Genomic DNA, 26,606 nt, shown 5'->3' with positions numbered 1-26,606 from the left:
TGCAGGAAGAACAACAGATCTCACATATTTTCCTTCTTCCTACTCTCACCTCGGGCACCGGGTGGGCTGGATCTCCGCTACATGGTGACCCTGACTTTTTGCTTATAGAAACCATCGCCAACAGACAGAAAGCAGACGTTAAGTGGAGAAAAAGTAAGCATGCTCACTGTCGCGAGGGGAGCGTGCTTAAAACCGCACTTTGTTCAATTTCTTTCTGCCTTTGGCGTTTTCCAGGAAAGCAATAATCCCCCTTTGGTCCAGGTGGAAAGCAGGTATGGGCGAAGGGTGAAGAGAGGAACTGCACCATGCCTGTCCCCGGGGAGACAGAGGGCTGTTGCAGCACAGGCTCTGGAATCCAAACGTCTGAGGTCACCTTGCTTGTGTGGCCTTGGGAAAAACGACTTAACTGAGAACGGTGATAATGGTACGACCTTCCCTTTTTGGTCACATGTGCGGCGTGGGCAAGGTAATCCGTGTAAAGCGTTTGGGTCACTGTCTTGCACGTGGTGCTCAAAAACGGCAAGCCTCAGAGACGGCTGGTTGCACGTGACCTCTGCAGATGATTGAGCCCCTCTCATCTTACGGACCAGCCTGTGACCACCCAGGCACCTCCGACCACACTCTTACTCTCCCGACGTCTGTCTCTAGAGAGACGCGGCTTCGTGCTGATCGCCCCGGCAATCCCAAGACTCCTTCGCTCGGGGACTGTGGCTAGCTCGTTTGAAGCCAGCTTGTTTTCTCCTTCTAGGCATCAGCGGGACACCTGGTAGCATTGGACCTTGAAGTTCTAGTCACCTGATGCCGAATGAGGAGAAGTGGGAGTCTGCACTCCTAATTTAGGCACGGCTCTCCCCCTCCACCTCCTCCCTACTGTCTTCCTTCTTCTTCAGGCTCAAATTACCAGAGGAATTTAGAGGGAATTGTAGGATTCCCAAAGAGGCTCGGGACATTTCAGCGATTCTATAGAAAGGAGACTAGATCCCAGAGCCTGTGCCTACGCGCAACTGATAAAATAGTCACTCCTGCCGACACAGAACGTGTGGCTCAGCCACCTCCTCAGTCTAATTATTCTGACCTGTGGGGGACCAGAAGCCCACATGGCTGAGGACCCTAGGGAGGGTCTTCTGGCGACTGCTGTCCCTGCAGAGAAACCTCACTATGACCGCACAGACCCTTCCAGCATTTGGGGCCAACTCAACTCTGAACGGGTCACACCACAGCTAGACTTAGGCAAGCAGCCACAGGCAGGGCGTAGATTCCGGGTCATGGGAGCCGGTGTAAGATCTGTCCCGCATTCCTGAGGGCCAAAAGCCAGGCAGGGCCCATCGTTGAGTATCTTCTGCCCAGAAGATCTGAGGCAACCAGCTCAACTCGCCCAACTGAGTGCACGCGAAAGAGAGATAAAGGAGGGAGGGCAAGTGGAAGTGAAGTCGTACGTTTCCTCCTCGAAGTGAAGCTGGAAATGTTGGCAAGGGTTGCCTGCAAGGAGGAAAGGGCTGCATCCCTCCCGACTTCCTCCTACACCTGCACTCCTTCTTAGCCTTTCGGGGGGCCCTCGCTCTACATTTCCCCAGCGAGAACTGTGTGGCCCCCACTTGGTTAAGGGACGTGACTAAAATCACAGCACTTAGAAAGGGGAGACATCATCACCGACGCCGGCAGGCAGAAGGGAAAGATACACCAAATATTCGACAACTGTATCCACTTCCCGGTCTCGAGATGAGGCCATTCATAGAAAACGTTCTGAGCATATCCCCCAAGGACGGGATGGAAACCACTGGTTGTTGAGGAGAGACCAGGCAGGTAGTGACACTGAGCCGCGGGCTGAGCCTCTTTCTCTATGGATCAGCCATCTAGATTAGAACCAAACAGATCCATATTGTCCCCCTCAAATATACAGATGTTTCCAACTACTCACACGTTGGATGGCATGTTTCCCAGCTGCTTGTCTCATTGAAAGTGAAAGAATTTTCAGGGACCTCTTCTTAGGGTTGAGCTTCCAGTTCCCGTTTCACAGTTTGTCTGTCCAGTCACTGGACTTTGAGGAGACACCACTGTCTCTTATGGTAGAATGGGACAGGAACCTACCATGCCTCCCAGAGCTCTGCTCGGCCACAACTGGCAGATGAACCCTCACAGGTGACCCAGAGGGTCAGGAATCTACGCATAATCATAAAGCTACTAGGCAGATGCCGTCCTGGGGACGGCACAGGTCATCTGAGGTTCTGCTGAGCTCAGAGGCTCTGATCCATAAGGGGTTAACCAAACCTCTGCCCTGCTCCGTTTTAGCCAATGCCGCTAATCGTGAATGTTTTCATGTCAAGACATGAAAAAGAGCCTAAAAATAATGTGGGTCGTCAGGATCCATGGTGTCCAGCAGGTTCCAATTTGTTCTTTTGCCATCAGCTGGCTCCCATTCACAGCGAGATGATTAGATTCTCATGCACTCATCACATTTGTGTAATGTTATGTCATACTCTATTTTCAGACATTGCTCAAAAATGGGTTGGATGGGCGATATTCATTTTTGTTCTTAGACGGTGTATGTCTTTTTTCTTTCTTTCTTTCCTGCCCCACCCCTGATCAGGCACCTGCTATCAATCTGACTGGCATGTAACCAGAACTCTCACAATGGGCTGGTTGCTCCCAATGGATCCTGTCCATTTGTGCCATGGGAATATGTATGCAGTGTAGACGGCAAGACAGGTAAGCAGCAATCACCATACGGTATCTGATGTGGCAACGAGGCACCTTCTGGGAAACGGTGACACGGCCCTGTGGAAACCAAAGGTCTGGGGAGTCCAGACACTCCCGGAGGGTGTATATGGCTCTATCATAGTTAACTCTGTGACCTCGAAGAGCTGTCCGCCTTCTCTCTTTTCCTCCATCTTGCTCTTGGATGGAGTACAAGCTCAGCTGTACAAGCCATCTGTGACCCATGGTGAAAACACCAAAGCACCTCTTTGTAAGTACATGGTTAAAGATGGGGAATGATGCTGTGCTGTTTGCTCTTACTCTGCTGGCCCTGTGGCCCATCTAATCATGGCGGTACCAAAGTGGTACCTTTGCTTACCTCTGAATCCATTTCCATTGCCACTGGAGCAGGCAGGTGAAGGGGAGCCTTGTGGCCTGATGACAGGGGCAAAGGCACTCTTCTGTTTGACAGCAGGAAAAACTGAAGAGGAAAATGGAAGGATGGAGGACGTGCTAGAAGATCCAACAGTAGGACTTGATGACATGACTGGAAAGCAAAGGCACAATCCTCTTAGGAAGGGACAAACCTAGGAACGAAGTCCTTTCTTCAGGACATACAACCGACACACATTACTCATTGGTTCCAGGCATTGTCCCAGATTCTGGGGATTCAAAACAAAGTAGAATGCAACAATGTCCCCGCCTTGCCCAGTGGAGGGAACACACAGACAAAATAATGAACAGGTTCACAGTCCTACTGGAGGAACATACACGATGCTAAGGAGACTCAGCAGACAGAGTCCTCTTCTGCCAGGGAGTCAGGAAGACAGAAGCAGGAGGTAATACGATGATAGGTCTTTGCTCACGACTAGAAGCTTGACAAGAGAACACTAAGACCAACATCGGCAAAATCATCAAATCTACTCAAGAATGGAAACCTCTTTTTCACCCTAAAAAGAAGTCCTGGCTGGGAGCTCTGCGCTGCCCTGGTAATTCTCAGCGCTCCAGAGGTTTCATCTACAGGGTTAACATCTCTGAGAGTACCATCTCTATGGGCCACTGCCTCATTAAATGTAAACGTTTATTAACATCTAGGAGATTACCTCCCTCTCTCTCTCTCTCTCTCTCTCTCTCTCTACTTTCAAAGCCCCTGGGAAATGAAGTTGCAAGTTAGGCCCCTCTGATGTAATGTGTAGAAAAAAACACCAATATTAACACTAAAATTACTTAAAGGAAGCCAAAAGCTAAGTGTTGTAATTTCCAAGAAAAATAAAGGCAATTTCCACAATGAAATGCCCTACCTCTTAATGTCAGATACTCCACCAAGTTACATCATACAAGAAGATAATTTTATCTTTTCTGTTCAACTAGCTCAAGTAAGGGGTAATCTCCAGTTCACAAGGGTAAAATTGGCAGATACAGCATCTTGGAGAATAAGGTCAAGTTCCAGGGATTCATTTTAGCACCGTCTCCAGAATTCTGAACCATCATATGACATGGTGAAGGAATTACTGAAACCTAATGGTCAAGGCTAGGAGTGCTAACTTCTGCTTCGTATCTTCAGTGACCCAGCTACCCAACAAAGTAAATTTTGAAAGTGAGGACATGTATGTGACTTATGGTTCAAAGACCAAGTACAGGGTGAATTGAAGGTCAACTGTTCTGATGTCCTCTGTAAGACTCCATTCCCGTTTCTTGTCTCTCCATATTTTCTACCTCCATATGAAGATACACTTTGGGCTATGTTCACACAATTACATATATAAAATCACCATATAGCATCCCTGCAATATGATGTCTTTTATAGCCAAACTACAAACCAAAGACCTCAAACAAAGAGCTTTATCTAAAAACTGCTCATCCTTATGTAGTCCTGATTTAAGCGCAGAAAGACGCATCTGAGTACATGTCTGTCTTTCCGCAAGTAATAGGAATCAAGAGAAAAAATTGGAAAGGAGGATGAAGTCTTGGAAGAATCTCACATCATACTTGAAGATTAAACTGAAGAAAAAATTGGGCTAATTCACTATTATTACAGAATAGGACACAGGGCTAACCATTGGGAGTGGATTGTATTCATACTCTCAAGCAAAATCTCCTCTTCTAGCATTGGCTTTCACATCAATAAAAGGAAGTCGGGGACCTTTCCCCTTTCTGGAAGGCACACAATTAGAGGCCAAAGAAAAGCTGAGACTCCGGAGGCCCTGATTCCGATCACAGTCCAATCTCCACCACTCCATGTGAACCATGCAGGCACCAAGATGGCGCCTTGACTTCTGAGTCTGCAAAAGCACCACCTCTCCTCCTACACCATGATAGAGGAGGGTTTTTATAACATTAGGCACACATATACACCCTTGATTCCATTTATATTCAGCATCTGATTCACTTTTACAAATACCTCTTTTCTAAACAACAGATCTCAAACTAAAGTAGATTCATTAGGTCAAATGTGGCTGCCTCTCCATGAAAGAGTCGCCTCAAACTTCGCTAAGTAACATGGAACAATTGTTGCAGAGTTGAATAAGCACAGAGTTATAATATGCCCAATTAAAATACCTTTTAGGAAATTTTTGTGAAATGCTAAATACCCAACTTAATTTAAAATTTAATGCAACTATAACAAAAATCCCAAGAGGAATTTTAATTTGTTTATGTCCACAAACCCAATTGTTATGTTTATCTACTTAAAAAACAACAACCCTATAAGAGCCAGAAAGTTCTGTTAATACTTCAAAAGTACTAAGAAAGCATTTATCTTAACAGATATTAAATCTTACGAAAAATCTACATCAGTGAAGTCAGTGTTATATGAGTGTAGAAACAGGCAGACAAATCCTTGGAGAAAATAGAGGCGAGAAACAGACCTGGATATATATGAGAACTGAAACTTAATAAAGGCGACATTTCAAATTAATGGGGACATAAATGCATGGGAACAATATACAAGCCCCCCAGAGACAAAATTTAAAGTGCTTCCTCGTGTTAAACACTAAAGTAATGTAAGTAGATTAATGAGTTATTTGCTAAAACAAAATTATAAAGGCGCTAGTAGAAAAATTAGGAAGGTTATGTAATCTACATAATCCTTTCAACCTCAAAGCCTAAACAGAACATCACGGAACAGATTTGCCCCATGACGCAAAACTTCCTTAACACGCAGAGAAAAGGCAAATGACAAATTAGGAAAAATCTTTATCATAATTATTGAGATACGTTCTTATCCTCAATAGCTAATAGGCTGTTATAAATCAATTAGAAAACAGAAAAACATCCCAACGAGGAAAATGGGCAAAGGATCGGAAAAGCAAAGTCACAAACATGAGTGAGACATGAGTGAAATTGACCAAAAAGACTTTCATAGGCCTAAAACATGTTCAAACTGATTAGTAATCGAATGCAAATTAAAACAGTCATGAGGGGTTACTTTCCACTTTACCAAACTGCCAAAGATTAAGGAGAAAGGAACAGGGCAGGGAAACAGCTACTCTTCCTTTACTAAGGGGAGGTTCCATCTCTCTGGGGGGACTTTGGCAATGTGTATTTAAAATCAAAGTATTTTAGGGGCGCCTGGGTGGCGGTCGGTTGAGCATCCGACTTCAGCCAGGTCACGATCTCGCGGTCCGTGAGTTCGAGCCCCGCGTCAGGCTCTGGGCTGATGGCTCGGAGCCTGGAGCCTGTTTCCGATTCTGTGTCTCCCTCTCTCTCTGCCCCTCCCCCGTTCATGCTCTGTCTCTCTCTGTCCCAAAAATAAATAAATGTTGAAAAAAAAAATTTAAAATCAAAGTATTTTAAAATGTGCCCATTGTTTAACCCAGCAATTTAATTTTGAGAAGTTAATCCCAAGGAGATAATCATAAATTTGCAAAAAAAAAAAAAATTGATCCAAGGGCATTTTTATAATTGGGAAAAATTGGGAAATAATGGAAATGACCTAGCAACGGGGTAAACTATATTAAGTCTATAAAATAGAATGCTATGCAAATATTAAAGCTAATGTTGGAGAAGAATATTTGCTGACATGGAAAGATATGCCTCCTCAGGTGAATAGGACAAATTACATCATAACATATACATCAAACCCAATTTCATTTTTTTAATGATTAACTTTTTTTTAGTTTTAGAGAGAGGGAGCATGTGAGCAGGGGAGAGGAGCAGAGGGAGAGAGAGAGAGAATCTTTTAATTTTTTTTTAACGTTTGTTTATTTTTGATACGGAGACAGAGTGTGAGCCAGGGAAGGGCAGAGAGAGAGGGAGACAGAATCTGAAGCAGGTTCCAGGTTCCAAGCTCTGAGCTGTCAGCACAGAGCCCAACGCCGGGCTCGAATTGATGAACCGTGAGATCATGACCTGAGCAGAAGTTGGACGCTTAACCAACTGAGCCACCCAGGAGCCCCGAGAGAGAGAGAGAGAGAGAGAGAGAGAGGGAGAGAGAGAGAGAATCTTAAGCAGGCTCCACGCTTAACACGGAGCTCAATCCCATGACCCTGGGTTCATGACCTGACAAATCAAGACCCTAACAAATCAAGAGTCAGGCCTTCAACCATCTGAGCAACCCGGGGGCCCCAACCCAATTTTATTTTCTAAGAACACATACAAAGCAAAAATTTAGAAGGATGTGATATGCATCAAAACTTTTAACAATGTTATCTCTGGCCGATGGATTATGAATGTTCTTAAATTTATTCCTTTAACTTCTCCATATTTTCAAAATCTTCTATGATGAACATGCATTAATTTTGATGTAGCAGAAACCAATAAAAGCTGTTAAAAGAAACAAATGGAAAATCTCCTTTTTTTTTTTTTTTTTTTTTTGGTTAAAAATTATATAATCCTTAGCACTTTGGTTAACTTTGGTTAAAAATTATATAGCTTTCCTGGCTGTTAATGCTCCTCTTTGATTTAAGGCTTTACTACCTGTAAACAAGGTTGCCTGTTAACCTTTCTGCTACAAAAAAGCAGACACTGATAAATTTTCAAAATCCCGGGAAAAGCTTATTGATTATAGTGAACTTCGCAAGGCAAACATCACTCCTTCTGTCTGTTCTCCATTCTCAGGACCCAGGTCTGCATCACTGACAGATTTTATGGAGCCTAGCTTCCAATCTGTGACTTTGATAATTTTGCCACTTTTCTTTTACTCCCTCTTTCATTGATCCCCTGGCAGAATTCCATTTGTTGTGCATCAGAGAAGACACTGCAATTTTCAAAATGTATCTATCCATGACTAGAAGGTTATCCTTTAAAAGCTAACGGCGGTTGTCCCTGCACGGAAATAAAGCGTGTTCCTTTTTACATATACTTGCTTTTCAAATTGTGTATAAATGAGAATGTTACTATTGTAACAGGGTTTCTTTTTCCTTCCCGAGTAAAAGACAATAGAAATATGTCAAAATGTTAACAAGGTTGTTTTTTACGGTGGGAGTACGCTTTCTTTTTGAAACTACTTCCATATGTTCTAAATTTCCTATAATAATCATTTAATACTCTACCATAGAAAATGTCTTGATATCTGTTGTTGAAAACATAAAAATATTGAGCCCCAGGGCCCAGGCTAAAACTATGTAAATGAAGTAGGAGTCCCGGAGCACGGGTTGGATTTCTGCCCGTATAGATTCTGCCCCAATCTTTGGAATTGCTCGATGGCTACCCTGCTTTGGAAGAAGTGGTCCCACAAGTGTCACAAGCCTGTTGAGTAGACCGTCTTTGGGGACACCAGCGGGCGCCATTTTAGGAAAGCTGATCACATCCACTTGCAACTGAGAATTTCTCTGGACAACTCTCTCTCTATGGATAGAGGCCAAAGTAAAGGCAAGTCTGTCTGGCCCCCAAATCTCTGTGAACATGGGGAGTTAAGGAAAAACCACTTTTCTTCTTACAAGGATTGATTGGCCTGCATAGGCCCAGCTGGAACTCACCGGGCACATATCCTCCTTTGCATCGAGCCATTGCATTTGTTGGCGCTAAGGGGTCTGTCGGCATTTCATTATAACCCCCTATTGTCAGGGGTTTAGAATTCAGCCATAAAAACCTGCACTGAGCTGGAACTTGGCACACATGCTACCGCCAGGAAGTGAAGTTTGTATGTGAAATTGAAAAAACATCTGTCCGGCCATTTTTGAAGCAGTGTGAGAGCGAAAGCAGTGAAGACGCAGGTTTTTGATACTCTGCGATGGACATCATGCAAATCAACTTGACCGAGAGGCTTGGCTTTTTATTTATTTATTTTCTTAACGTCTCTGGCAAGTGATTGCTCCGGGGCAGGGCCCGGCTGCATCAGCATCGCTTAAAAAAGAAAACGAAAAATCACAGACTGGTGTTTTCAGACACAAGCAACTGAATTGACAAAATGGTTTCCCCTGGGCTGTTTTTTATATTTCCCAGAGAAGTTAAGACTTAGCTGGCTAGAAATACAGGTCAGATGCTATTGTAATGAACTCCAAGGGGTATTCAGTATTTTTGCAATAGGGGATTTTATTGTAATGAATGCACTGCTTGGAATCCATTCTCGGTTTACAACTGCTTCGGACCCTCCTTCAGAAAATAACGGTGCGAGAGATCACACAGACCCAGGAGGAGCAAGGAGAAGGTTCTCTGTTGTGTGTCCCTACTCCCGTTGGGCAGGGTGCCTCTTTCTGGTCTGTATAAGCCATCTTGTTTTAATGGGTGATTTGAAGAATTGGGTGTTATCATTTTTCTTGTGGCAGTGGGATCGAATGATCAAGAAAGGATAGTGGAAGGAAGTTGTCACTGCTGCAGTGGGAAAGGAAGCTCCCGACCAAATGAATTAGCTAATAAGAAACAAGCAATTACCCAGTGGGCATATTCATTTAGCTGTTCCTCTTTTCTCTCTCTGTCACTCTCTATCTCTATCCCTATCTTTCTCTGTCCCTCTCTGTGTCTCTGTCTCTTTCTGTCCCTCTCTCTCTCTATATATATATATCTCCCTGCCTCTATCTCTCTCTCTCATCCCTACTCATCCACCCCTGTCTTTCTTTTGGTCTCTCTCCCTCATCACCACACTACATACTATATTATTATATTGACCATTTTTGAGCTACAAAAATGACAATTAATATGGTTCAGCTTTATACATGGATTTTTATTGATAAACGTATGTTGAACATATGAAACTATTTGGGGGAAAAAAAGTAATTTCATGCTGTTTGGTCTAATAATGTATTATGAATACAAAAAGTATTTCTTACAGTATTGAATAATTTTAGAACATGGTATTCTGAACCTGGTGACATATTTCTAGTCCTATTTTTATGATTTATTGGCTACAAATCCTTGAGTAAGTCATTTAATATCCCTTGATAACTTAAAGGGAAAATGATAATAATAATTACAATCATAGCCGTGGCATAAATTGTTGTGGGGATCCCACTGGGGTCTATATGTGAACATGCTTTTTAGACTGTAAAGTGGAATGCAGTTGTGAATTACTCTTGTTGTCACCATTATTATGTGACATTCTTTACACAATGGCTCTCTTGCCTTTGTATCGCTTGTAGGGGCTATTGGAGATGTGGTCCCTTCTACACAGTGATGCATGGGAGATATCTCTCCAAGATCTCAGCAACAGAAAAATCAGGTTTCTTCAGAGCTCCCCCCCACCCCACACCAAGAAATGTGTGGACACAAAATCTTATGACAAGTAATGTTTCTCTCTTTGCTTTCCCATCTTGTAAGCCTCCGAACCAAGTTTATGGCTCTCTTGAATAGACTGAATAGCATCCAGGTTAGTCCTTGGATTCGTCTAATTTTCCTATCCATATTTTTAAATTTTATCTCAGTTTCTTATAGTTATTATTTTATACTTTCAAAGCACTCATCTCACTATTAATATCCCCCCGAAATATTTTTGGAAGACGATAAGGTAAAAACAAGTAAAGAACTAAACAAATCAAGAAAGCAATAGTTTGTTTATCTAGACCGCCATGATCTATCCATATTTTTTAATTTTATCTCAGTTTCTGGAGGTCATTATTTTATACTTTCAAAGCATTCATCTCACTATTAATATCCCCCCAAATATTTTTGGAAGAAGATAAGGTAAAAACAAAGAACTAAACAAATCAAGAAAGTGATAGTTTGTTTATCTAGACCACCATGATCTAATTGATCCAGGCCATTGGACATGACAGACACAGAACTCATGTCTTTACAGCAGTACGATTTTAGTTGTAGTAGAAGAACCAACCTCTGGTCTCTCTGCTACTTGGTTACTACGTCCTTATCACACTGAGTAGACTGTTGAAGGTAATGATTTGAACAGATAACACAGAAATAACTCATGGGTGTGTGTCCACAGAGAACCACAAGGCTGTGAAAGGCAACCTCCAGATCCTTGGCATGTCACAGCCTGAGCTGTGTGCTGCCCTTGACTTGCCCTTGTCCCTGGCCTGGGGGAACCATTCTGGTGAACGGAGGGCCTGCTGTAGAGCCTTGCAGTTGGAGCCAGAATTTCAAGAACATTCCACTCACTCACACAGACTCTCCATGGAGGCTTCTCCCCTGGCCTGAAGTATCCCCCAGGTAGGTCTGAAGAACACATATTCTCTCAGGTTTCTTAGCCCGCGAAGCAACCCAAAAGAGTTTTCACGACCCCCTAGGACATCTAGCTAGCCCATAATAGGATTAAGAGGTCTGTCTCACAACACCCTCTCATAAGCAGCTAAATTCCATCTCTCGGAAGGTACGTAAGGAGGAGAGGGCCATGTAACAAAGCAACATGGGAGCATGGTGTGATACACAAATCAACCAAACCACAAATTCTGTGTTCAAATGATGGCCCGGCTCTATCCTCGCTGTGTGATCTCAGATAAGTCAACTGCTGTGCGCCTGAACCTCCTCACCCACAACAAGGAGGAAGTTCTTATAAGGATTAAATAAAACATTACATCCCAAAGTGCCTAATTGAGAGTGTGCATAATGGTAGCTGAAATGGAATCTCAATTCCCCTCTCCTGTCCATATGAGCCGCATTGCCCTTTCTTTGCAAAAAGCAAGTATCTTCCCTCTTTGTCTTTCCTTCAGAAGGCTTTGAGCAACCAAGTGCACCAAAGTCCAACCAACGGCGAAGAGCAGAGGGCAAGAAGGACATTTCCTCGGGAAACTGGGTTCCTCCTCCACGAGTCAGTCAGATGTAGGGATGCAACTCTCCCTCAAAAGGGTGAACAGTAAAGCCCAGGGACAGAGAGACAGGGAGAGCCGGACAGAGGGAAGGGGCACTTACTTCCATACGGGGAGCCTGTGGGGGAGCCGTTTAGAAATCCTGGTGACCCGGGGACGCCCAGGTTGGCCATGGGGACGTTGCTGTAGCCGTTCATGCTGTTACTGGAGGTGCTGTAGTTAGACTGCTGGGGGGTGGAGCTGGAAGAGTAGCCCCGCGGAGAGATGCTGCTTGTGTTGCGGATGTACCCTGGACAACAAGGAGAAAGCCCAGGTAAAGGAACCGGCACACGCAGCCAGCACAGGCCAAACATGGCGGCGTGGGCCCACGTGGCCCCCAGATGGCAGAAACCCCCCCGGAGCCACCCTTGGGCAGGGTGGAATGTCTGCACTTTGTCTTCAGCCTTCTATCCTCCTCTCCCTTCCCCATCCTACAACCAGGCCATGTCCCTGACAGCCCCTCCTTCCTCTTGGTCCCCATTTGCAGTCAACATCTCCAGCTCAGACCGAGGAGTAGTGACTAGCGGTTGGGTGCAGTGACAGCTCCCAAATCATCCTTCAGGTCAAGTCCTGTGAGATCTCCAGGGTGTCACTGAGGAAGGCATTCTGGGGTCAAGTTGTGTACTGTAGCTATCCCTTGTCTTTTCGCGTATGTGGGGCCTAGAGAATAAGCAAACCAGTTTACATCCGCTAACCTAGTGTTTCCCAAATTTAACATACCACAGTATCTTTCCCGGGAGCAGTGGGCAAAAGGGATCCTGATAACATCCCAAGGGCCACCAGGACTCTGCAGATCATAGCTTTGGGAACGTGAGTTCAAGGTTGTTACCATGCCCTGGGTGGGAGTGGGGAACATCTTCATTTAAAAATTGCTGTTAAATTCATCTAAATGTGCCATTCTTTGGCCAAAGACTTGGAAGCATCCGCCATCGAGTGCAGGGAGATCAGGTCTGTGGGAGGGATGGGAAGGGATGGCAGGGTTCTCATACTTCTGAAACCCCAGCACGGAGACATCACCTAACCTATCCTGAAATAATCCATTTTGGATAACAGTCTCTAAAGCTATGTAAAAAATGACCCAAGTCAGAGAAGGAGGAGGAGGAGGAGGAGGAGGAGGAGGAGAAGGGGGAGAAGAAGAAGAAGAAGAAGAAGAAGAAGAAGAAGAAGAAGAAGAAGAAGAAGAAGAAGAAGAAGAAGGAGGAGGAGGAGGAGGAGGAGGACAGGAAGAAGAAGGCGGCTATAATATGTCCACACCCACCCTTCTATAAGAAAAACGCAGCCTGGGCATGAAAATGAGGCATTGCCTTCCGATGGATGAATGAAATTGGAAACAAAGCTATCCCAAAGTTAGGGATATGATTAGGAAATTTATTCCTTTTAAAACATGATTTGTGATAAACTTAGCACCTTAATAAAATCAACCTCGGTGACAAAAGTCTTTACACGATATACTTCAGGTGTAGAAAGCACTGTTAACTAGAAAATGTGCTGCTGTGTATTTGTATATGAGATAATACACACATAGAAGTCACCAAATAAAGCCAAGCCACTCACCCCTGGCTCCTAGGAAGAGAGGGCTGTGCATAATAAATAAACGATAATGGCAATGACTCGGCCTCCTTTCACTATTCAAGCTGATGATCCCAAGAGCAGAAGTGCACATTTGAGTCCAAGAGTACCTGTAAGTCTCGTTCCAGGAAGCCGAAACCATTCTAAATAAGTAACAGTCCCTCCTAACCTTAAATATCTTCAATTAAGGGGATTCGACCCGGGACCTAAAAAGCCCCAAATCTAACAAAACATCACCTATCATGTTGAGATAATCCAATATGTGATCGGGAAGGGGGGGACACGTTTTTCTGATGGTACATGAATCAAGCTTCACCTCCCTCCACTCACGCAGAACCAACGTTTTAAATGGAGAAGGTGCTTGAAGCCTGCCTCCGGGAAAGGCTGTACCTTGATTATTTCCCTGTGTTGACTCTGAGATGCTGACGCCAAGCTGGCTGCCGTACGAATTGATGCCCATCATGCCACCGTGAGCCGGAGAGCTGGAGAGAGCTGGGATCTGGCTGGGATTCCTGGGGACGCTGTACAGGGCTTCCGCGATGTCTGCGGCCCGCTTCAAAATGATGTCCTGCAGAATGGCAGGTTGAGGTGAGCGTTTTTATTCAGCGCAAAAACTCAAGCTCAACCGAGGGTAAGAGGTCAACGTCTAACCTGGTTATTGTGTGGTGTGCCATAGAGGGCCTCCACCAGATCCGCAGCTCTTTTCAACAGCATTTCCTAGGAAAAGGGAAGAAAGAATAAGGGATGAGCAAAGGTAACCCCCCCCCCCCCAGTGGCAACCACAAAGGAAAATTATGCATAAAAATCAAAAGTCCAGACATCCTCCCTGAAATATAAATAACTGGCTAAGGGGTCCTGTATAATTGGTGTGACAGGCAGAATTATACCTGTACGTATAAATCCCGCTATAAATATGTATCTACACGGAATCCATCTAGATAAAACGGTTCCATACATGATTGCACTACCAAAACCAAAACGCGACCAGATTCAAGGTGGAGCTGGTTAAAATTAATAAGGTCTGGGAAGTGCCATTAAAAACTTTCAGACCATTCCATTTATAAGATCTGGTACTCTAATTAACCAGAAATTCTTCAAATGATTGACTGGACTGAGCTTAGCTGCTTGCCAAGGAGTTGTTCGTAATACTGAAATGATCTTGGCAGGGCCTTCTGCAAAATTTTATTCTAATAAAGATGAATTCTTTCAATAATATTTCCCCCTGTTCACTTTAACCAGAGAGAATTAGTAATCAGTAATCCCTTTCGTCTCATTTTGTCTTTTCCACCTCCTGCTTTGAACAGCCTCTTAAATTGCTATTAACCTACTTTCCAGATATCATCTAATTTAATGGTGGGGCTGGGGATTTTTCCAAGAGGAGAAATAAAGGTGTGATGGAGAAGCGAATGTGGTACTTGAATTTTACTCACAGTACAGAGAAGAGAACACGGCATATTATAACGTGTGTACTCAAAATGCGAGTAGAGACGTTAAAGTTTAATAATGTCTTCTTAATTGAATGTCTAATAAATTAATGTGCTTTTCAATACGGAAAGCTAAAATAATGGGCCAAGTTCATGACATAATTGTCCATAAGCAAGTTCACTTAAAAGTGATTCATTTCACAGAAATTTTACATGAAGGCATTTTTCACTTCACAAAATACCCACATACGGGGTGGTGCCTCTATGAATACCTGATTGTGGGTTAATGTGCCCTTGCAACTATGGGCACATAAAACACAAAAAAGTGAGGACTCACATTTTTAAGCAATTATACAATTATTTATTTTCATAAAGTTGGCAATGTTTTATAAGCTGGATACTTGTAGTGTATCTGTTTTTGAGGACAAAATTTTCAGATTTCATATTCCCTCAGGTATTAATTTTCTGGATTCATCTAAGTTTGCTGAAATCCTATAATAAGGTTTTCACCTGTCAACTTCCAAAGCATTTTTTTTTTACCTTAGCTAATCTCTCTGGGTCCCCAGGATGCCTTGGAATGACTTTCTGCAGTCTTTGGAAACCGTAGTCTATGGTGGGTTCATTTAATGCTGAAAAATAAAAGTCCTCTTATTGAGTATGTTTCATGGTCATAAAGCAGAACTTCTCAGTAAGTCTTCCACCCGCAAAGAGAAAGGTTCTGGTATTATCTGAGAATCGATACATAATGGATACAATTCGTTACGGAATTTTTTGCTGTCGACATTGGTTAATTCACATTTGTAAGTTTGGAATTCACGGTAGTTTAGTGTCTTTGCATTCAAACGATATTTCAGAATTTCGGGATTATTACATTTACTTACCATTCTGCCTTAAGTGCATACAACTTCTCATTCTCCGCTCACTCTCAAATAACCAGAAATATTACACAATCGACCATCTCCCCGTTTTCTACAAAGACAATAAACTACCCTTACATGCTTTTTCTCTTCCCCCCTCTTCCGTTTCCCAAGTGTACCTTTATCATCTATTAATTCTCCTAATTATCAGCTTTTCTTATTCCCCTAAATATTTCCATTCATACATATACAAACCTTCTGTGAATTTATTCTCCCAAAGCCCTGTTCTTATGCAATACACTTTCAGAATTTCCCATGACATTTTGCTACACGTACATTCGTATACTGTCAGGCTCCACCATATGCTGAAAGTTCCATAGAATCAGGACACATGCTTTGCTTTGCCAGTGTGTTCTCATTGTTGAAGACAGTGCCCAGCACATAGTAGGCATTTGGCATCAGCAATTTGTAAAATGAGTGAGGGACAGAGTGAACGAATGACACATCTCCCCATGTCTACCATGCTAAAGAATTTTTGGAGTGGATTCCCTTATCCTTTCTCCTTCTTCCTGTCTTCTTTGAGTTCTTATAAGTCTGTTGTTTAAATTTTGTAGTTTCAAAATTAATGCATGATCAAAGTAAAGAAAAAAGATGCAAAGAATAAAAAAATAATCACCTGCACTCCCTTTAGGCAGCAGTAAACACAGGAGGGTGTACTTCCTTTTTTAATCTTCCTTTTTGCACATATGTTTTATGAATATTTGTTGCTATTATTCTAAATATCAAAGCAACACCTTTGGTTCAAAAGAATTATTCAAAAAATTTAAATGCGGAAATAAAAATACAATCATCCATAATCACCATTTTAGAGATGAGCTGGGTTAGCATTTTTGCTCATATCCCTACAGATCTAAACACGCACGCATACTTAAAATTATTCACACTGTTACATAACCTACTTTTTATCAATTTAGCAACATATCAAACTTTTCCCCAGCTTATTCAATATTCTTTTATAACATTATTTAAAATTCCTGCATATTTTTCCATGTCATGGCCTATAATTTATTTAAATGGCTTCCTAACGTTTGCCATTTAACGTGATCCTTAATTTCTCACTATTATAAAAATCAGAGCCATAATTATCCGCTGTGTATAGTTTTAATGATTTCAATTGGATAATTCCAAGAATTAGAATTACTGGACCAAAACTATGATTTATATTTAAGGCCTTCCACACATCCCGAACTCTTCTCAGAAGACTGTACAAATTTGTATTCCCTCCAGCGGTGCATGTGGTCACTTTAACGTCTATTTCGTCATTCATCAGTGAAACTGAAGAGCTTTTTCTTATACTTGCTGATCATTTTAATTTTTTTCTTTTATGAACTGCTTATTGATTCTTTCCATGGTCCTTTCAATTGGGGATTAGTCTTTTTCCTTTTTTTTTACTTGTAAAAACACTTTATGTATAAATATTTTTAACACTCTGAATGTCCCCATGCTATAATATCATATCCCAGTTTGTCCTCAGGTATTATAGGTAAAAAGATCATCCCAATTCCATGATAAGTACGCACGCACACACACACACACACACACACACACAGACACACACATGCAGTACGTGTGGTATTTGCATATACATATACAAACATATATGAATTCTCTTTCTTCTTCTTTTTGCCCAGGTCCACCAATAAAATGTGTACTGCTCATCATCTAGGTAATACGTTTTTTATTTTTTGGTCTGTATTTCACTTTTTATCATTTTTCTTGTCAATACGATTACTCCCTCATCACATTTTCTAGGAGTTTTACTAGTGCCTAGAAACACTTTTGGTTTTTATGTGTCTGTGCAGGCAGCGTGCAGGGAGTGGGTGGTCGTATATGGCCTAGTCATTAAGAGATTCCGCTTTAGAGTCAAATGGATCTTGGGTTTGAATTTCAGCTCCACCATTAATTTCTCTAAGCCTCTGTTTAAAATCCGTCTCATGGGTTTGCTGTCAAAATTAAAGAAAACCATTTATATAATGTCCCAGCTCAGTTCTTGGCCCAGAAAAGTTCTTAACCAAGGGCGGCTATCTGTTATTTTGTAACCAAACCCCTGACAGATGTCATTAATGTTTTCTGTTCATTCTTAGGACCATCCATTCATGGCATCAACATATGAGGATCATTTTGTCTGTATATTAATTCCAACTAGTTCTCTTAATCTCATTCTCATGTTAGCTAAAATGTCCCAAATGGTCTAAAAATGAGGATGATTGTGGAAATTCTTGCTTGTTTTTCTCCGAATGGGAATGACATTGACATTTCACCATCAAATTATTTATTATGTTTCAATAAGGGTTTTTTATCAGGACTTTTTAGAATTTGAGGAAATTATAATCATGAATTTTCTCACTTGACAAGTATATATTATATTTGATAAGAGATTTCCCAATTTGTCACAATTAAGTGTTTCGTCACGGATATGGTATATTTCTGAATACAGTTTGTTAATATTTTCCTAAGATTCCTGCTGTGAGGATTAAATCATTTAACTATTGAGAATAGTGCCTAGCATATACTACTCATTCAACAAGTATTAGTTACTATTACCATTGCTGGGGGTTTATGTGTCCATATTAATAATTGGGATTGTGTGCTTGGTATTGTCCAGCTTCTGGTTGATTTGTGTTTTATACGAGCTTTGAAAAATAAATTGAGAAGCTCTCTGTATTTCATCCTATGCTTTGTAAAATTTATACGGCATGGATATTCTCTCTTGACTAAAAGTCTGGAAGAACCCTGTGAGATTTCTCTCATTAAAGTCACCAATAACATTTTAACCAAACCAAGAGGAACTTTGCCATTCTTCTTTTTTTATATATGTATTCTTTGAGAGAGAGAGACAGAAAGAGCACATAGGGAGAGAGGCAAAGGGAAAGGGAGAGAGAGAGAATCCCAAGCAGTCTCCACACCCAGCGCTGACTGGGTGAGTTCTCCACATGGGATTCTATCCCACGATCTTGGGATCATGACCTGAGCCAAAATCAAGAGTTGGGCACTCAACTGACTGAGCCACCCAGGGACCCCGGAACTTTCCCACTCATATGATAAAGACGAGTTAGGATTTGACACTGGAAATACTCTCCCCTTGGAAATTCTTCCACCCATCGCCTTTCCTGAAAGTGCACTGCCTGTTTCACTCTACCTCCTTAGTCACACCATCTCAGCCCACTTTGAGGACTGCTCTTCCTCCATCTTGTAAATGCTATTGCTCCCCATGACTGTTGCCAAGCCAGTCTTCTGTTTGGCTATACATTCTCCCTCAACCACCTCATCAGTGCCCGCATGATTTCCATGTCAAGCTACATGCCGACTGTCACAAACCTTTGTCTCTAGTCAAGAAAGCTTGCCTAAGATTCTGCCTTATCACTCCAAGTATTGGCTGGAAATTTCCACGGGATAGCCCATAGACTCCTCCCACTTAAGATACCCCAAGCCGATGTGGCTTTCTGTGAATTGTCATGTCCATTAGGTTGCCAATCAGAAACCTTAGATTCATTCTTTATTTCTCAATATCATTTGTATTCTTCTAGACAATTCATGCATTTCATCACAATTTTAAATGTTTTAGCACAGATTCTACACAGTATATTTAGAATTTCTAAACATGGGGCTTAGTCCCACACCGTGAGATCATGACCATGAGATCATGACCTGAGCCAAAATCAAGAGTCAGCATTTAACCAACTTGATCCACCCAGGTGCCCCATGAATAGTCATATTTCTAATTCTGTCTTCCTTTTGTTCCAAAGAAAATATCTGAGACGCTTGGCTGTTAGTTAATTATTTATTCCAGCTAATTGCATTGGATTCTAAAACGTGGCCTGCAGAATATCTGTCTTTTGGAATTTAAGTTTTTTCTGAATTCATACATATTAGTTTTGTCTGTGTTCCATGGGTAATGCTTCAAGTATATTATTTAATATATCTTTTTGATCATATTATTTAACATATTCTATATATAATTGCTACTATAAATTTGTCCTTCCACATTCTCCATGTATTTCTGATAGTTTTTTAATGGCTATATTTCTCTCTAGTAATGAGAAAGATACACATCCTATTTTAACTTAAAACAGTGCTTTTAGGGGTACCTGGGTGCCTCAGTCGGTTAAGCGTCCGACTTCAGCTCAGGTCACGATCTTGCGGTTCGTGAGTCCGAACCCTGCATCGGGCTCTGTGCTGACAGCTCAGAGCCTGGTGCCTGTTTTGGGTTCTGTGTCTCCCTCTCTCTCTCTCAAAAATAAATAAATATTTTTAAAAAATTTTTAAAAACAGTGCTTTTAGGTTTCTCTGAAAATCTTTTTTTCTAACTATTTGAGTCCGGTAAGCCCCTCCACACGGAAGGAATTTGGTCCACCCTTAATTTCTCTACCTCATACTTTCTACTTTTACATTTTGATTGTTCGGTTGTCATCTTCAGCTAACATTACTATCGTTAGACTTTCTATGATCCGTCTCTTTTAGACTAATTTTCACATTGACATTAGGCTTTGTCATTACATTGACAATAATTGAAATACTCTAACTGCTTTCTCTCTTGTGATACCATAACTTTTCCATCCTTACGTTTTTCACTGGTTCAATTCCCCAGCAGTCAGGTTACATCAGTAAGAAGAGCTGAATTCTATCCAAGCCCCTACAATGAGACAATATCTTTTTGTCTCCCTCATATGTAAATGACAGCTTCTCTGGATGTAGCACTGCTAGGTACCCTGGTCTCCATTCAAGATCACGTTTCTGCTTGTGTTGCTTGTTCTTACCCTTTGGGTAGGGGGTCAGAGGAGGCCTGGAGGGGAATGACGGGTGCAGCTTTCTACACATCCTCCAACATAACCCTGTTTGCACACACCAGCACACAATTTCTGGCATATTGATGACACCAAACTGGCTTCAAACATGAAGACTAGATTTCCCTTATTTTTGTTGTTGTTGTCGTCGTCGTTTTCTTGAAAATATCCTCTGATATTTTCTGGGGCTGAGGGCAGATTAAACACTTGGACTCAAATTACCATTTTATCCAGAACCACATGTGAGAAAACCTGTGTGTATAATTAGAATCCTTCCATAAACCTTTTTTTTTTTCCCCACTTAGCATTAAAACGTCAGCAGTTTCTGAATCCTTTTTCTTTAATAACAGTATTTTTAGTGGCAATAATATTCAATAATGAAAATCGTTATTGCTGCCGTTAGAATTAACCAAAGGCTTGCTGTATTACAGGCCTTTTACATACGTTAGCTCGTTTAATCCCCATTACAGCCCCACGCTATGGGTTTTATCCCCATTTCGAATGTGGTTCCAGGCAGTAAAGGTGGAATTTGTGTCCTGTCTTCTCTAACTCCTAGGCCTGTGCCCTGAACCTTAGAGATGTTCTCTCAAGCCTTATCCAGATTCGCCAACGGCCGCCTGGGTCAAAGGCTACCCCTCTGCACTGAGCTACTGGGCTGAGCTGGTAAAGAGCAGAGAGTGTTGGCAAGTGGCCATGCCATCTTCTGCTTCCACCCACTCTTTGCACCCGCCCTTCTGCCTTCCCGCGCTTCCTCTCTAGCTTCTGGCAAAGGGCTGCAGATCTCCAAAGCGAAGCCTCGCCAGGTTGCCTGACTTCGCAGTCCCTGAGTGTGGGAGAAGGCCCCATTTGGTATCAATCAGCAAACCCAAACAGCTGCCCAGGGCTGCAGGGAGAACAGACCTAGTGACAAAATGCTCTAAATCAATCATTGCCTTGTCTGTTTTCAAACAGGCACCATTTCGTTACCTGAGGTACTGATTTTCTTATGTGGAGAAAATGGAAGTTATAGAAATTAGTATGCTCACAATATGTTTACTAGAAAGTAAGGGAAGATCCCCTAAGGTAGAAAATCTAGCCCCTCCGAGGGCCTCCCCCTCCTGTCTCCACTACTGTCCTTGTCCTTTCTAGCCATTTGCATGGCTACTCCCCCCCCCCCCCACCGACAGGTTCTCACTCCCCCTCACTACAGCTCCAGGGGTCCCCCCATGACCACCACTAATCCCCGTATCCCTTGTGCTTCCTGCCACTTGCAGAGGAATTCTCTACGGCTGGGCTTTAATCAGTACACAGAAGTGGGATGTAGATGGAAGTTTCTCTTGCACAGAATTGATCGCACATTTGTACCCACTGTTCTTCCCGTTGGATGGGAAACCACCAGGTCCCAAGGGTAATGTCTGCTTTATCTTGCCTGCCCTCCTCTCCTCACTCCCCACCCAAATCAGAAATAGCAGACTATCTTGGCCACACCGGGTCAGCGATGCATGTTTTAAACTGAGAAGTTGATCAGGCATCCTCATCTATTTCTGATGTTGAGTGTTTTTTGGCAGGCCCCTGCCAGACTTCACAGCAAACTGTGGGAGGGGTTCTGTGTGTATCCCAGATGAGAAGACAATGGTAAAATACACTGTCGCCTATACGGACAGGAAAAAAAAAATCACATGCATGCACACACGCGCGCATGCACACACACGACTTCGTTTAATCAAGGGCACGTCTGAAGCACAAATCATGAGCGGTGCTTAGTCAACGCCAAGCCAAAAGAAGAAAAGTCGGTCAATGCCTCCAGTTTTCGGCCGTCAGAACATCCAGGTTGAACTGGACAACCTTTACTTTGGTCCCAAACTGACTTCCCAACTGACCAGCTGGTTTTGCATCCTGTCGGTTCAGCCTCACGTTGAATCCCGGCTTCCCTCCTCCCCATCTCCCTGGGTGTTCTCTGACATTTCAGGCCTCGGCGCGAGCCAAGCAAACCTCAATTAGCTAATGAGGTGCCCAAGATCAGCACCAAGACTGCCTCCGAGGGCCAACCAGATCATTAACCACCATCATCAGTGTGAATTTCCAACCTCTCCTACCACATGGAGTGGGGGGGGGGGGGGGTGCTGTGAAACGCTGCCGGCCCCTTGGCTGACAGGGACACAGAGAAGTGCTAGCAGGGCAAAAACAGAGTAAATTAAAAATACACTTCGATCTATAGGCTCTATTTATCTATGTCTTTCTTTAGTAACATCACATTAAGGTAAAAGGTCATATCCCCGCTGAAATATAATTTATATTTACCTTTTATTAAATAATTATGGCATGGCATGAAGTTAAATATTACAGAAGCTAATCAAGGGGGAATTCAATAGAGAAAACTCAGACATGAGAATTTCGTCTTTGCTATACATAGAATGTCTTAATCCTCCACTGGGAGTCATTCGGGTTTGCTTAAGGAGTTTAATAATACACATTTCAACTGCCACAGAATCTAAATCCCATTTGGATCAGCCTTGGAAAAACTTTCATCAATACCTTGAGATTTCATAATATTTCTCCTGAGAGCCTGGATCTTATGTGTCATTTCTCATTTTGATTGTGGGTATAATATATGAGGTTTCTTACATATCTTGGATCCGGCAAATAGATATAAACTATAAGCAGTGTGTAAAGGTTTTATTTTATAAGTAAATAGTATTTAACTAAAAATATCTACTGGGAACCACTCATTAGAAAAAAAGCTGGCTGGTGTTCAATATTAATTTTCCCCAGAGGTTGGTGAGATGTATAAATTCTATATGATTATTGCTTTCCTTAAAGGGAGGCACAGAAACCAGATAATGCCTACCCTCTACTTCTGTTTCCAAAAAAAAATATAGGGGACACTGGCTAACATGGAATGGGGAGTCTTTGTGACAGTTCTGGTCAACCCTCAACAAAGACAGCATTGACATTGCAGGCAGGAGGTCATTTATGCCCTTGGCCGACAGGAGTACTCATCACAAAAATGGCGGCTTCAAAGGCTGATCAAATTCCTTTGCAGAAATTTGAGAAGAGACAAATCAGATGATGTGGTGAGGGAAGATCTGAGTGCTCAATTGGGCTGTCACTCTAGGATGTTGGCCTGGGTTTCAGCTTTCCTCACTGGTAAGTCTTCAGCTGGAGCCTACGATCATCATGGAGTGTATGGATGGCCATCAAGAGGCCAATAAAATTCTAAAAGTCTGAGCCTAGCTGTATGTTTGCACATATGTGCATTTATCGGCAACAAAGGATCTTCACTTTTATTAGATATGCATAGAGCCCATGGCCCACTGAGGGGTCTAGACCACATAAATAGAGGATCTCTCTAGTCCTAACTTGAAATCTTACCCTTCTCCAATAATAAAGAAAACAATGGAAAAGAATCAAATCTCTGCAATGTGACTGCCAGACAAACACCAAATCAGAAGATGGACTTTGATACGCAAGCGAAGGGGGAAAACTGCATCACGAATGCCTCTCTGTGTGGCTCTGGTCAAAGTCCTGTTGACAGGACAGGAAGGTGAAGAACAACTCAGCATGGGGAAGAATTCAGATGTACAGAGACCAGCTCTTGCCTTCATGTTACCTCTAGGACTTCTCCATTCTGCTTTTCCCTCAGTGTCCATCTCTTCAAAGAGCCTTGAGCCTCCATATTGATTCCTGTGGGGTCTGCCTTCTTTGTGCTTTGATTTTAGTTTCTCTCTCTCTCTCTCTCTCTCTCTCTCTCTCTCTCTCTCTCTCTTTCTCTCTCTCCTCACCTTCCCAATGTCCTTGTCCAATCATCTACCTTCTGCCCCACTGCTCATGTGTCCAACATGCAAAGCCTACGTTCATTTCTTTTAAGGCCTATGTTCAATTAGCATCTTAATGCTCCCAAATTAAATTTTTTCAGAGCATTAGATAGCCAATGGAGGTAAAATTGGTCTGGCCTGGGATCTGCTTTATTCGCCCACCCATGACCGACCATACACCGTCTTCAAGGCCAGGTGGACTTTGGTCTCTCTCTCTGCAAAGACACAAGCTGGGGCTAAATGGCCTCTAAGATCCCTTGTAGGCCCTTGCATATGATCCAAAGGCTATTATTTATTTGGTGCAGTGAAATTCTTCTTTGAGAAGCGGAGACGGGTGGGGCTGAAGCCATAGGCTGTTGAATTACATCGTCGTTAACCTTTGCTACATTGAAATCTTTCCCCACATCCGCTTGTTTCAATGTAGCAAAAGTTCGGTGTCACCAATTAAAAAAAGGGACAAAGATAATATAAGAACACATTATTAAGAGGCGGTACCCGCCTTCGTGGATACAGGAACAAGAACACGAGGTGAGAACCAGCAGTGCATAAGTGAAAGATTAGACTGAAGCCTTTGATATTTAATTTTAAATGAAATATTAATTTAATATTTAATTATGCTTTGGTTTCAAGAAAAACTGCAGCAGGAAGACAGATTGTTTGAAGAAGGGAGTAATATACGCGGTTAAGGAGACAACTGTAAAAATTAAAGATAAATTTCAAGGGTAAATCTAAATGCCACAATGGAGCAGTTATGAATATGATCACGCTCTCTGTAATGTGTATTTAGAATATTATAGCCGAGAGCACCAGGCCATTAAGGGGCTGAGATGTCTCCAGTGAAACAACAGCCCCCTATTCTGGGGCTTCCAATGGAGACATCATTCTTCAGACTCAGCTGAATGACGGATCCGAATTTTACAAGAGGTGGGGGCAGAGGCGACCTCAGTACAACTGCAGGCTACCAGGAGGGCTATTGATTCAACCTGTTTCCAGGGTGAACAGGGACCAATTGTACTCGGGCCAGTTTTTGATGTCTGAACTGGGTATTTTTAACTAAAAATCAGATTCATTTCTTAAATGGGAATTTTTTTTTTTCAGGGTACCGCTCTAAGAAAAAGAAAGAACGAAACGTGAATTGCAATGAGCTATTCACATTTGCAATCCCACTTGCACATCTGTGAGGTGCAGCTTTATGAAAAGAGGACCCCCACCCCCTACACCAAGCCTCGGGTATGATGGAAAGGTTTGTGGAAAAATCCAGGTCTTCCATTTCTTCTCCCAACTGCTGCCTGTTCTTGGCCATTTTCTTGTTAACGCTTTGTCTTGTTAACACATGGAATCAGATGCAATTGTTTGTGCTAAAGCAAAAGGTAAGAAGGTCTCTGGGGACGGAGGTGAGGTGACATGAATTCTTTGGCTCCTCAGCGTCCCAGGGTCCCCATCCGTTCTCATTTGCCAACGTCCAAGTTCAACCACACACCTGGGCAAGCAGCTCCTCCGTGCGTGCCTGGGCCACTTGGGCCGATTAGGTGTCTTCTGCTCCTTCTGTCCCCCTTTGAAAACCCGCTCCCCCTTCTCTCCACCTTCAGAGCCCACGTTCTCAGGCTGCCTTGGCCCATTCTGGCCCCGACAGAATCCTGATTTCTAATCTAGTCCCAGCTATGAAGAGCATGGTGCGGCGGGCCTTTCAAGAAGAATCCACCTTTTTCAGAAGGGAAGACATGCCAAAAAGCCCACCTTGGATCCAACGGTGAAGAAGGCGAAGCCACGTAAAACTCATCCCGGAAACACGTGCCCCTCTGCCAAACGCCGACAGGAGTGAGCTGTACTTCTGTGTCGATATTTCTAAGCATATGCATTTGCAAATCTATACCATTTCATTCTCCTCATGAGATATATACCTTCCTATTTGTTCACTTAGGGACCTGACATGCAGAAGGGTTAAGTGATTTGCAGGAAAGTTGGGACTCAAATCCAGGCCTCCACACTCAGTCCCTGTCTTCCACTCCAGCGCTAGGTTCTCTCTTAATAAGAAAGTGGAGTTGGTACTCCTTTCCCAACTTCAGTTATTCGTGGAGAGGATGGTTTCTAGGACTTCTAGGGAATCGGAAGCACTCCATAGAGTCTCAGCCGATCGCACGACATCCCCACTTCGCAATGTGGGGCATCGTCTTCGTCTTTTTTTAAAAAATCTTTTTAATGTTTATTTATTTCTGAGAGAGACAGAGGATGAGCAGGGGTCGGGGAG

At 42.7% G+C, this 26,606-nt stretch overlaps 1 protein-coding gene across 2 annotated transcripts in view; it reads right to left on the bottom strand.

Annotated features, from left to right (window-relative positions):
* EBF2 (EBF transcription factor 2) overlaps positions 1–26,606 on the bottom strand; it is a 197,579-nt gene that overhangs the window by 4,523 nt on the left and 166,450 nt on the right. Inside the window, exons 11-15 of one of the 2 annotated variants that reach the window (XM_086703420.1) lie at positions 15,404–15,492; positions 14,091–14,156; positions 13,830–14,007; positions 11,935–12,120; positions 3,074–3,241 (exon numbers count right to left, since the gene is read on the bottom strand). In XM_086703420.1, the coding sequence (XP_086559546.1) occupies positions 3,074–3,241; positions 11,935–12,120; positions 13,830–14,007; positions 14,091–14,156; positions 15,404–15,492 (687 nt within the window). The remainder of the gene's footprint in view (positions 1–3,073; positions 3,242–11,934; positions 12,121–13,829; positions 14,008–14,090; positions 14,157–15,403; positions 15,493–26,606) is intronic. The other variant, XM_086703421.1, reaches the window with a different exon arrangement.

The sequence above is a fragment of the Puma concolor genome, chromosome B1 (genome assembly GCF_028749965.1).
Source record: "Puma concolor isolate L17-30 chromosome B1, mPumCon1.1.hap2, whole genome shotgun sequence".
Taxonomy (NCBI): Eukaryota; Metazoa; Chordata; class Mammalia; order Carnivora; family Felidae; genus Puma; species Puma concolor.
This window is presented reverse-complemented; position numbering and strand designations above follow the sequence as displayed.